Source organism: Lissotriton helveticus, chromosome 8 (assembly GCF_964261635.1).
Source record: "Lissotriton helveticus chromosome 8, aLisHel1.1, whole genome shotgun sequence".
In the NCBI taxonomy this organism is placed as follows: Eukaryota; Metazoa; Chordata; class Amphibia; order Caudata; family Salamandridae; genus Lissotriton; species Lissotriton helveticus.
The window spans coordinates 803,136,956-803,149,840 of NC_136069.1; the positions used below are offsets into that span (position 1 = coordinate 803,136,956).

A 12,885-nucleotide genomic window follows, 5' to 3' on the forward strand; every position below is an offset into this window, starting at 1 on the left:
CAGGACTAGGAAACACTCGCTGGCCGCCCCTGTAACCAAAATTTAGAGCATTGGACAATCTACCCGCCTAAACTTATAAAAGACGTTTTGGGTGGTTGTGCAGTTTGCACGCTCCCACCCAAGCTGAGATCATCACTTGCACCATGCCAAGCTGGCCACAGCAAGCCGAAATTATCACTTGCAAGGTTGATTTACCTCTCAACCTTTTGACCCTCCAAGGCGAATTAAATTGAGCTGGTTTGGAAGCTGACCCCATTGAAGACAACGGATATGGCCATGTTTTTTGGAGGGTGAACAGATTTCCGTGACTGGTGACCCTATTCAAATCTATAGAAAGCATTTTCCCTGCTTAGGGGACGAGGATATGTCCATGGATGGTGACACTTTCCTACTAAGGATGAGTTTAGAGCAGAGGTCTTCAAACTGTGGGGCGCGCCCCCCTGGGGGTCAGTGGATGGTTTCCAAGGGGGGCGCGTATGCCTCTGCAATTACATGTAAATGAAGATGGCCTGGAACTGCAGGCTTATTATTCTGCTGCATTTCCTGGTTGTCTTTATTTACACGCATCCTAGAGTGCTGCGAAGGGGGTCCCGAGTGTCAATAAGTTGCCTAAAGGAAAATAACTAACTAGTCTGAGTATTTTGTTTTGTCGCTGTCAGCTAACTATATATGAAATAATGAGCAAACCGATTCCCTGAAAAATAAAATCAAGTTGCATTACACCAGTCTATCATGGGCTGCTGCAAAATGATGCAGTGTTTGAAATAAAAACACTTTCCTACAAAATATAGCCTTTAATCATAAGTGATCAGACTGTACCTAATGTAAGCATTTTCTGAAGTATAACACACTTACAGTACCGCTAAAAAAATCATTGTCACTTTGACGCATTAAGCAGGGCCATTGGAATTATGTGGCAAGAGAGGACCAAATTATGCCACACGGTTGATTAAATTATGCAGGAAGAAAAGGTAAATTATGCAGCATAATCACATTTTGTTGTTAAAATCTGCAGATTATGCAACAGATGATGGGTTATGTAGCAATTGTAGTAAATCCATCGCAATACAGAAAACACTTCTGCCTCACAAACGTATAATTTCAGTGGCCCTGGAATTAAGTGACTAATCAATTAACGGTTGTTAAGAGGATGTAGTGTAACAGCCATACTGGCCAACCTTGAAGCTGGGGAACAAGGTTTGAGTCTTGATGGGAGGCTCAAGCAGCCTGTGACTCTGTAATGCAACTGGTGCTCGTGTAAAGTGCTCTGACACCTTTCGGGTTGGGTACGCACTATATAAGTGCAAAAAAAAGCCTGGTTTCTTCTTTAACTGTTTGCACTACCACCCCACCCTTGCTTTCGAGCAGAGGTACCTCGAAGTCAGCACTACCCATTCAGTGGCAGTAGTTTTTGTAAACGGTGAGTACTAAGGGGTAGCAGGGAGGAAGTCAGCAGGGTCCCATTCAGATGCAGTGCTCTGGTCCTCTTGACCCCTGGGACCTCAGAGTAATGATCCAGGAAAAAGAGGAAAAGAGTGATATTCAAAAATATAGTCAACGAGATGGCCCAGAAGAGAAAGCACTGTGTGGGAGCTTCATTTTTATGGTTAAAAATTGCCAGAGACCGCTTCTTCAGAGAGATACCCCAAGGAAGAGGACGATCTAAGGGAGTCTGTTTTTATATATAAAAAGGGCCATCCATTAGTGCAGCAGGTAATGCTGTCAGGTGTGTAAGTGGCCACTACTGCTCAATTATGGCCATCTTACCATGAAGTAGAGTGGGTTCCCATTTTCCTTGTTAGTATCAGAGCCCAGGTTACCCTTGCTGCTTTTTAACATAAAGGTGCAGAAAGAATCACTGGCACTGCAGGTGCAGTGGCACCAGGAGCCAGAGGTATGAGGAGCCAGCTAAACCTTAATTATGGCTGTATACTATCCTTCCTTCTTAGCATTCGGGCCCACTGTACACTTGCTAGTGTTGATTTGGGCCTCAGCGCAACAGCCCACAAGAGGGGAAAAATGAAGGCAGTGGAAACACCTTTGTTTGGCCTCAGAGAGATGGCAGAGAAGGGTATGTGGCTAGATGGGAGTCCATGTTTTTAAAAACAGCAGTAGAGACTGCCCTCTTTGCCAGGCAGTAGCTAACATCAGTGAATCAGGTTCAGCCGCACTGGGGCCCAGGGGTCATAGGGGCTCACTTAAACACAATTATGACTGTTTCACTTTATAAAAGGTGCATGGGAGTTTTTCTAACATTAGGACCAATCGCTCCATTGCAGATAAAGGAAGACCACACGTGGGAGCTCTTTTTTTCTGAAAGGGCATGTTTTAAGAATAGAGTGATGGTCCGGCATAGTGGCGAAAGAGTATGAGTCAGAGGAGATAGCCTGCTACTCAGGACTGAAGTCATCATTTGTGCAGCAAGTGTAGTTGCTTTGAGGTCCAGTAGTGCGAGGGGCTCACAACACTTCAATTAAAGGGGTCAGTATTTTGGGGTCAATAACTGTTTTTGTTTGATTCCTTTGCTGTTTTGAAGTCCCATAATTAGTGTGGTTCATGAGCTATAGAAAAAGTACTCCTGAAATGATTTCATAATCCATGCCCCCTATGCTCAGCCCTTTCCCTCCCACTATCCCATTCCTTGCCGTAAAGTTTTGGAGGGGGGGCTTGACAAAAAAACATTATGCTTCGGGGCGGGGGGGGGGGGGGGGGGGCTCGAGCAAAAAAGTTTGAAGACCTCTGGTTTAGAGGTACGCTTGACCTCTGAACACATTGAGGGTAATTGTTTCGTCTCGTGGTGCAATCAGGTCCTATTTAGGAGCGTCCGCTGGCACTGTGCCTGCCTACAGAGACAGACTGTGAAAATGGTCAAAATTCATGAAGTAAGTTAAATGTTAGAGTGTCTGATTACACTAGGAGCACACGACAGGTTTGCCATCAGTTGGCCACTCTATTAAGCAGTTCTTTCCTTTCTGCGTGGAAAGGGCCAGGACATGTCCTCCTCTGTGGTAATGAGGAGTCTGGGCAGTAAGTGTATCGATGATTCCCAGGCTGCCGGCTGAGTGACAAGGCTTCCACCGCTGAGTGTATGATCAGTCACTCCACTTACACGCATGGAAGACGTGGAAAGCTTCGCGAAGACGAAGTGTACATTTAGAAAAGAGGGACGGGGGCAAATGAGCGAGGAGTTGTTTGATTTTTTGTGAACTGTGTTGCCTCTGTATTTCCTGACGGGCCTGACCCTTGCTAGCCCTTTAGGCCTCACGCTGCGTTGAGTCTGAAACCAGCAACAACCGCGGAGAGTCCGCGGATAGGCAAATGAGACTAGAAGGCTGCTCTGAAGCACTTACTCATTTTCAAACGCGGCCTTTTTGTTTCATTATTAAATCACAATCTGCGATAATTACGCTGATTGTCAGACGCGTTCGATGCATTAACGCCAGCTTGCCAGATGTCAAACATTTTGCCCTTGCAAGTTGTTTTTTTTCTCCTTTTTTTGCAATTTGCAGTTTTTCAACGCGAGACCTGTTGAAAGTACAAGTGATAATGGCCAGGACCGTACCCCCCAGGGTCGTTGCCCCACCAAATCTTTCTTCAATTAATGCTGCAGCAGGAGCCTTATGCAATAACACCGGCGCCCATAAGCCGGCCGTCTAGCGAAGGGAAAAAAAACAATTAAAATGCCTTAAATGTTCTGCGTGCTGCTGTTATTTGCTTGTGTGAATGTTGCATGTCAGCTAAATGGACCGAGGAGCAGATCTGGTGATGGGGTGCACGGGAGTGCGCGCGAGGCTTTGTCTATCATTATTGTTAGGAGCAATCACAATGATGCCAGCAGGGCAGTGGGCGCGTTGACGGCTGTAATTACGTATCTCCATGGTGATCACTTTTGGCCTGTCACGGAGGCCCGCCAGTCCCCTCCCCGGCACGCATTTAATCAGATTGGGCTGTCACTTGTCAGGTAGACATGGCGGCCAGGGAGTTGGGCGGAAGGGGGAGAGGTGAATTGAAAATGAAGGGTGGGAGATGTTTGATAGCTTCACGTGGCCCGGCCTCGGCGCCCAACTCGACGGAAAGACATTTTAATTACGCCGAAGGCATCCGCCGCCGTGGCTGGAGGATTTCATAACAGTGGGCCGGGCCGCCTGCCTGGGGTCCACTCCCCATGCCGCGATGCAGCCCAACAGCTGCTCGAGGCGGGGAGCCACCATTACCGCGTTTTTTTCGGATTTTTAATGATGACACAATTGGCATTTCTGTATCAGTATATACTCGCACGCATATGGCTAATAAAGATCTATATACACCCGCGCATGAGGTATTTGTATGCTTTGTTGACTGTGTACGACGTACGTGCTCAAGCTAGATATCCTAGTCTTTGTGTATGTGTTTAAGTACACTCCGATAAACGCATTCTGTTCCTATAAAGTCTAGTAAAAGATTCACACGAGAAGCTACAAACACGCACGGATGGTGGCTCTAAATGTCACCAGAATTCAAAGATACAATTTAACACGTTATCCGTTACGCATTTTTTTGATTTTGCCTATTCCTGGATCCCATTGGCTGAAAGTCTGTAATTCACAGGAATTAGCTGATTTTCTTTGCTCCTTGTATTCACTGGGAAGTCAGGATTGTCTGTCCAAATCGGGCCACATCAATGCCCGATTTTCAGGATAACCTCCGAATATAAACATTTGTTCACCTGTGATCCTTTATACAGCATCTAAAAGCATGTTATGTGAATTTTGTATCAAATCTAGCCCTTACGAGGAATATTAGTCGCCCTCTTCCTCCGAAAAGCAGAGTTAAACAAGACCGTTCACTGTTTATCTTTAACACTATTAAATGATGTAGTTTTAAGATTAATTTGCCATGCGTTTTCATTGATGGTATTCGAACATTCAAATACATATATATATATATATATATATATATATATATATATATATATATATATATATATATATATATATATATAGCCGTCATAAGTGTACTAGGGCTATCCTTACCGTCATTTGGTAAATTAAGTCATCAAGGTGCCCTCATGTGAATAGCAAGGACAAGAAACCGCCTGCTGACAGTTTCTCAAATTAAAGCATTAACATCCAGCTGCCACTGTGCCGACCTTGTACTGTCTTGCTGAGCCGTCGGTTTGTTGAACGGCTTCTTCAGGTGAAAATGTGCACCGGTTTTCCAGCACTGTGCCTCCCAGTAACCTGCTACCTCCATTAGTTTATGGAATATGAACCAGTGGCTCTCCTGCCCCTGAGGTTTCCAGGATTTATCTGTTCAGTTTTGACTATTTGAGTGGGCTTTTTCTGTAGAACATATTCCTCCGCCTTACAAAGGCCTTTTCAACATATATATATATTTATTCCATAAGAATTTACATACATTTTATAGGATTCACTTCAGTAAGCAGTTGATGAAGTCGCACAGAGAGGTAATCCATATTCTGCAAAATCATAACCAACACGTTTGCTTCCTGACAGCAGTGCCATTCGTTAACAAGCCTGATTTTAAGCATATCCCTTAAAAAGGACACTGTTTGGGTGGACAGCAAAGGATGTTTTTGACTGTCATAGAAGTAGGAAAGCCAGTGTTCTCAAATAGCTGCCAACCAGATCTCCCAGCATTCCTGATGCAGATTTCTCACACCGGAGTCCCCAAATGAGGGAATAGTTGAGTCAAAATTTGAAAGGAGAGGGTGAGGGATAGGGAAGCCGCATCCTTGGTCAAAAATCCCACTCAGTACTTTTGGGTTTTGCATTTCTTTTTAAGTTGTGCTATAGAAAAAGTACTGCAGAAGAAAGGAATGTGTACTTAATGCATATTAGCATAAAATGTTTATTATTTCATTATATTAGTTACTGAATGGAGTCTTTTTTTAACTATTGGGTTTGTGCATGAAACAATTAGAACATTTGTGTTTTTTTAGGTGCCTCGGACCTTTTCAGATTAATTTGTTCCAAACTGTACCTATAACATCAAGATATTTACCATTAAAATGATGAACAGCATGGACCCAACTTGGGAATTGTTTTTTTTTCTGTTACAAAAGGTGTTTTATTAAACATTTTTAAGTTGGAGCATTACGGTAGTATCCGCATGTCATTCTAGAAGATTACAGATAAGGGTACTGCTCATATAAGATAACATTTAAACTGCCATTTTGCCAAGGAATGAAAATACTAATGTGATGCTATGTTAAGTAATGCTTAAAAAGTAAGAAGGTTGAACTATCTGGCAATACGTGAGCGCTAGGAGGCGTGTGATTGTGAGCGGCTGCTATCTGTACAACAGGGGACAACCTAGGTGTAGGGAGGTAACGCAGATGTACCCGTGGGGTCTATACAGGGGAGAATGCATTGGGGTGTGGTGTTACTTGTCAGCTGGAAGTAGGCACCGGTGGGCAAGTGACTGGCTAGTGTCTACAAGGAGCAAATGTATTCGCCATTTGCAGTTAATATAGTGGACGTTGATTTCATGGGGGTGGTAGTCCTCTTTAGTAATGGTTTGAAGGTGGATCAACATAGCATCCCATTTCATAGAGATGGGATGTTTGCAGAGGCCTTGTTAGAAATGGGGTAGTCAATTCCACAGGGGTAGCATGGTGCAGAGCGGGCAGGCCAAACTCCTGAGGACATGTGTGAAGCATCCACGCAGTACACACAGGCGACACACAAGGCACACCACAAAAAGAGGCACAACACCAGTTTTGGTGAAAAAGAATAACTTCTGTATTGTCTCAAATCTGCAACAGAAATCACAGTAGTCACTATACTGCGCCAACTGGCACCAGGGCAATATACACGGGGATTATTTACAGTAAAATGAAAAAAGGTAAGCCCATCAGTTGCGATGCTGGAATAGAAAACAACAAGCATTATCACTTTGACATAAGACATTAGGCTAACACGGGGCCTAGAAACCGACCGTTGCATGACTTTCACCCTAGGCCTAGAACATCAGGATGCGTAATAAAGTGGCCATTGGCATCCACATTAGGCACACTGGTGCAGGTGCAACATTACCATGAGCCTAGCACATTAGGCCTAGAAGGGTAACATGAAAACACTAGGCAGAAAACATCCGGTTAGGCAGGAATCCTGAGTACAATGCCCGAGCCGCCCCTTGGACATATCAGGGGGCCTACATAACCCTTTGCAGAAACCTGTAGGCGTAGTCCCATTGGTAGTAGTCACATTAGACCTGAACAGGTGGACAAGGACAACATTTACATCAACCTGAAAGCAGTATCTACAGGCACGTGAGGCATTCAGATAGGCTGGAGGAATGTTAGCAGCAGTGCGTCACACCTAGCATTCACATGGGCCACCTTGGGCATAAAGTAGGGACAGCCACCTGGGCATACACAAAATTAGGTCCAACCCAGCCCCAATCGTTGGAGTTCCCTATTCTGGGTCTTTAAACTCACGCCGGCCCCAAACACTTTGCAGCTGCCACTGTCAGACGGGCCAGCTGTGGACAGTAATGCAGGTCAGCATGGAGGCCATTGGGGGGGGCCCTCTTCAGAGGCTCTCACTCGACCAAGGCCCCACTCAGTGCAGTTCTCCTGGACCCCTACCACAACCGCTGGTCCCGGGGTTGGGCACCAACCCTGTGCCCCGACACACCCCCCTCAAACCACGTGTGGCCCGAGCCCCACTCACCGGCTGCTCCGGGACACTGCCCTTCTCCTTTTTGCGGCGGCAGGCGTGGGGAACATGCAGGGCTTCTCCAGCCGGTTTCCCCTGGCTCTGTTCCCGTCGCGCGGGGTTCTCCTCTGGGCCAGAGGGCCCCGCCAGCTGCGCTTCGCCGGAACTCACCCGGGCTTCTCTTGTTTGTCTGCCGCGGGGCTCTCCTCCGCGTGAGAGAGCCCCACCTGCGGTAGTCTCTCTCCTGACTTCGCCCGGGCCCCCCTCCTGGGACCCGGGTCTTGAATGTGGGGTTCAGGCGGCTCCAGTCGGCATCCTCACGGCCACGAACCGGAGGGGTGGGCTCCTGCTCCAGTTCTTGATTCAGCAGAGGCGCGGGCTCCCACCAGCTCAATGGAGCTCCGCCTAACTTCCAGGGCAGCTCCTTCCTCTTCCGGGGCAGCTCCTTCCTCTTCCGGGTCGCCGCGGGCAGCGCTGCGGCCCTTACTTGATCCCGGGTTGCGGCGGTGATTTTTGCTTCCGCGCCAGTGCGGGGTAGGCACCCGCGGAGTTCCAAGCACCACGTTGCAGCACACACGCGGGGTAGGCACCCGCTTATCACTTATTCATGAAGCGGGGTAGGCACCCGCAGATTTTAATTATGTACAAGTGTGGCAACACTGGCACAAGGCGGGGTAGGCACCCGCCAGGGCCACTCAGTCAAAAGCGCGCTAAAACGTGGGGTAGGCTCCCGCGGCGCTTTCAAAGGGTTCAGATGCTGCAACGACACGGGGTAGGTTCCTGCAGCGCTTCGCAATCAGACAGTTCCTTTAGGCCACGCAGCGCTTCTGCAGCACAGCACTTTGGGGGCACAGTCCTCTTAATACAGCGTTTAGGCCTCAGCTTCTCACCTCCTGGCCATGTAGGGAAAGGTGCCCACGGTCCTCCTCTTCTGGCCAGCACAGATGCAGCGCTCCTCTACACGGGCAATGACAGATAGCCCTCCCGATGCGCTAGGGAGCAGGCAGCAGGGCACAGGCCAATCCAATATAGCGCTCTCTCCCTCAGGCGCTAGTCAGCAGAGCAGCAAGCACTACTGGGCAAGGTCCGCAGTCAGTGGGTACTCATCAGGACAGGGCAGTAGGCTTTCACCATCCTCCACTGTAGCGTGGCAATCTTCTTGTACAGCAGCCTATACTCCTGCAGTGGGGCTTCCACTAGCCCTGTGGACAGCAGAGGGGTTTTAGTTTGGTGCAGGGTCCAGCACACAGGTCCAAGTGGCGGTACCCCCTGGCAGCAGGTCCCCTCACGTTCCCGTCCCTGCTCTGGCTGAGCACATGGTGGCACAGCCCCCTTATTTATGCGCCCCCTCACCCCACCTATCAGACAGTGCCAGAAGCTTCTAGGACCCTCTGGGAAACTGGTTCTAACTGGCTCAGGGGGAGGAGTAGAGCACCCTGGGTGCCAGGCTTTCCCTCCAAAAGCTGGGATGCCTGGGAACCGAACATCTAGACCGCTAACCTACTGCAGTCAGGTGGCATCACACACAGCCATGGCATCCATTTTAAAGGCAGCATGTTACCAGGGTACATTTCCACAATGGGGTGTTAACAAGTGCACACACCATTGCGTCACATTAAACATGGCGTCTCACACCACACATGGCCTACCCAACTTTCTACCATGGGGGAGATATCCTAAAATAGGGGGGGGGGTGAAACGCGAACATTTTTGGGAAAATGGGCCAAGTCCAACAGGCCTTTTGCCTCTTCTCTACAAATTGCTATACTCCTAGCTTTGGCCCAGTGAGCCCGGGCGTGCCACAAAGATGCAGCCAGCGGGGGTAACAGCTCATGCTACTTTAGGGTTATGGTCTGTTTGGATAGCAAGAGGGTGAGGTCAGTGAACCTAGTTGATACCTATTGAGCTTAGTGCTTGTAGATACCAAGGGCACAAGCTTCTCAAGTGTTAAGTCCCTCGCAGTGAGTGATGTTGGCTATGGTGGTCAGAACTGCTTGCCAGTAGTGCGTTAGGGACGGACAGAATCAGAGGACATGGGGGAGGTTTGCATTATCAGATTAGCAGCGCATGCAGCAGAGTTGAGCAGCTGAAAAGATCTCTTTTAATTTTGTAGGTGTAAGGTATCCTCTTTCGTAGGATAGAAAACAACTTGAAAATTGTTAGTGCGAATAATTGGTTTATTTACACGAAGTCCTCGTAAGGGCAAACCTAACTAAAAAGCAATGAAATATTCAGGTCTTAAGTGGATTTCCGGTGAAGAGATCACAGTGTGGTGTTGGAAGTAGAGGAGATGCCACTTATCATTGACAAACTCTTAAATATGTTTTGGGGCATCACCTTTGGGCACATGAATTATTGTTTTTATTTGTTATGGTATTTTATCTTTTTGCTTCATTTCCCTCTCTGGTTATTATCTGCTTTGCGAAATTTGCTTTTATTCAAAATATGTGGGAGGGCAGAAGGCATAAATAAAATAAATATACTGTAGGGCTAGTTTTTTCTAATAAGATAACATTAGCATTTTTATGATGTCCAGTTGATCATTGTACATGCTGCAGAGATATTTGCAACCTACATTATCTAGGTTTTTATCCTTGCCAGGCTTAAGTATACTTGTACCTATTCGAGATTGGTAAAATGTGTGCAAAAATACTTTTGTCATCCAGTATTCAGCTATACAAATTACTACGGCTGAATAAAGAATACAAAAAACACACTTTGGCATGGTTGTCAGGGTGCTTCTTTTTTCTATAATGATGGGAAATTGTAAATGGATCAGACCCTTAAACTGTGATCAATTTACTCTTGTTTTCTTTTGTTTTTAAGGTTCGGGTTGATAGCGGCATTCAAGAAGGAAGTGACATCAGCATTTACTACGATCCCATGATCTCAAAAGTTAGTTTTTCAAATTTCCGCCTTCATTTTCATTTCTGTGTTTAATTCTTATGTCTTAAAAAAGCAGGATGATACATGTTGAATTTTGTTGTTGAAGTAGAAATGCTATCAGGGCACATGTATTCTTGATATTGATCTTTAATGTGTATACTACGGGAAAAGTAGTACACACACCCGATGCTTTGGCGTTATTTCACAGGACATACATTTCGTGACTTGCATCGTTAAATAATTTTGGAAGTGCACCCATACTCTTGCAACCTGCTGGCTAAAAATTGGTGCCTTGACTATACCATTATCGGTAATATATACTCAAAAAGGGAAAGAACTCTGCATTTAAATCTAAACTATAGGCTTGGGACAAGTAGTACTTTTTTGTGCCCTGAAGGAGTCGTTTTGGATCGAAACATGTTGGCTGTGTCCTAAAAGATGAATATCAAGACTAAATGTGGCTTGATATGCTTTTTGGACTGAATAATCGATTGTAGTTTTTTGCTACTCTGTATGTTGATCCTGTTGTGGGATATTAGACCTAGTGTAAAATGTTTTCTACAGACTCCTAGTCAAGCCAAGGTGCTTCTTCTACTTGTTGTGATGGATCAACACTTTCCTTTAAAAAGCAGTTCACCTTCCCCGAGACCGGCGACCCCACCTCGTCCATAGTCCGACATCGAACACATTTCGCAAGATGAAGACATGCTGGCATCAACTCTGATCGACCAGGCGTCAGTGGCGCCAAAGGAACCAATTCCATCTTTGGATCCTTCTGCCTGTGGTGCTATCCCCAAGGTACCCGTTAGGAACCCAATACTCTGAATGTCCGTCTCCAGGGATAGATCCTCCAAATTTCCTGAATGCCATTTTCACTATATTCAATAGGGCCATGATCCCCAATGGCACGCCACTTGGCCCCGTAGGTCCTCTGTCCTATGACATAGGACGAATGCCAACACCATTTCAGTCGACTCCATTCACTCCTTTCTACCCTTTGCCACAAGTAATTTGGGCAAATCCTCTACCGGCTCCTGAATCTACAGGATCGGCACCGAGAATTACATCCTCTCCTCTTTTGGCGCCCAGTCCAATGACATCAGCCCTGGAATCTAACTTCTCATTGGCACCACAACAAACAACATCGGCACCTCAATCCACACCATCGGTGCCGCAATCAACACTATCAGCAACGCAACATACTCCACCGTCTCCGCTGCCTCTTATGCCATGGCTACTCCGATGTCTCCTCTACTTCAATATTTCTCATTGCCTGTCTCAAGATCTCATTTAGATACGCTGCCTATGAGGCTTCATAGGTCAAGAAGAGAAGAGCACAGATTTGTAGAAGAAGAAATATTTGCAATGGATGACTTTGACCCTCAAGATGATCCAGATAATGGGGATAATGTTGAGTAGGACCATCCATCCCTCGACCCCACTTATGAGAGTCTGAAAGATGCAAGTGGCTGAGATACATCTCCAGAATGGGGGCTCCTTTCTCTCTCGGGCATCTCTCCTTCAGAAGTATCCTCTTACCATTCTGTAGTAAGGAAAGCTGCTGAAAAGTTGGACTTGAATCTGCTGACATCAACCTAATGTGTATTACCTTTCATTCCTCTTTGGGTTCATCTGAGCCTCTTCTAACATTCACTGAGGCACTCATCGAACCTATACGGGTAATTTGGGGCCTACCAACGACCTCTTCTGCAGCCTCTAGATCAGTCTCAAGAAGATACAAAGCAGCACTGGGAGATACCACATTTCTATAATCTCAACTATCTCCCAAAAGCTTGGTGGGTATGGTCTCATGCTCATCCAAAACGACCCCAGGATCATTTCCCTCAACCCCAGCAGATAGAAAATCTAAAAAGATAGAGCATATAGCAAATAACATTTTCTTAACAGGTAGCATAGCACTAAAATCCCTCAATGCTACTTGCTTGCTAGGCAGATATGTTCATGCTCTACTAGATGCTGCCTAAGCAGTCAACCCCCACCTCTCCGAAGGTGTTAGGGGGCACTTTTCAGAGTTAGAGCATGCCGCAGCCAGATATATTATCCAGTCTGACCTGGACAAGACTGATTCAGTAGGCAGGGCTATGGATTTTTCAATATCCTTTCGTTGCCATGCTTGGCTCAGGAATGCAAGGTTCTCGCAGGACGTCCAAACAAAACTAATGGACCTACTATTTGATGGCTCCTGCGTTTTTGCATCAGAGACTAAAGACAGTACTCAAAAATTAGAGGCGTTAGTAGGGGATTTTCCTTTGGGAGCAGGCAGGAGTACAGCCTGCAATAGTCTATTCCACAATACAGGCAGCCAAGCGTCGAGTAA

At 46.4% G+C, this 12,885-nt stretch overlaps 1 protein-coding gene across 1 annotated transcript in view; it reads left to right on the forward strand.

The window, feature by feature from the left end:
• Positions 1-12,885, forward strand: part of PCCA (propionyl-CoA carboxylase subunit alpha) — a 2,354,189-nt gene that overhangs the window by 937,336 nt on the left and 1,403,968 nt on the right. The window contains exon 15 of the mRNA XM_078657621.1: positions 10,488-10,556. Within this exon, the coding sequence (XP_078513747.1) occupies positions 10,488-10,556 (69 nt within the window). The remainder of the gene's footprint in view (positions 1-10,487; positions 10,557-12,885) is intronic.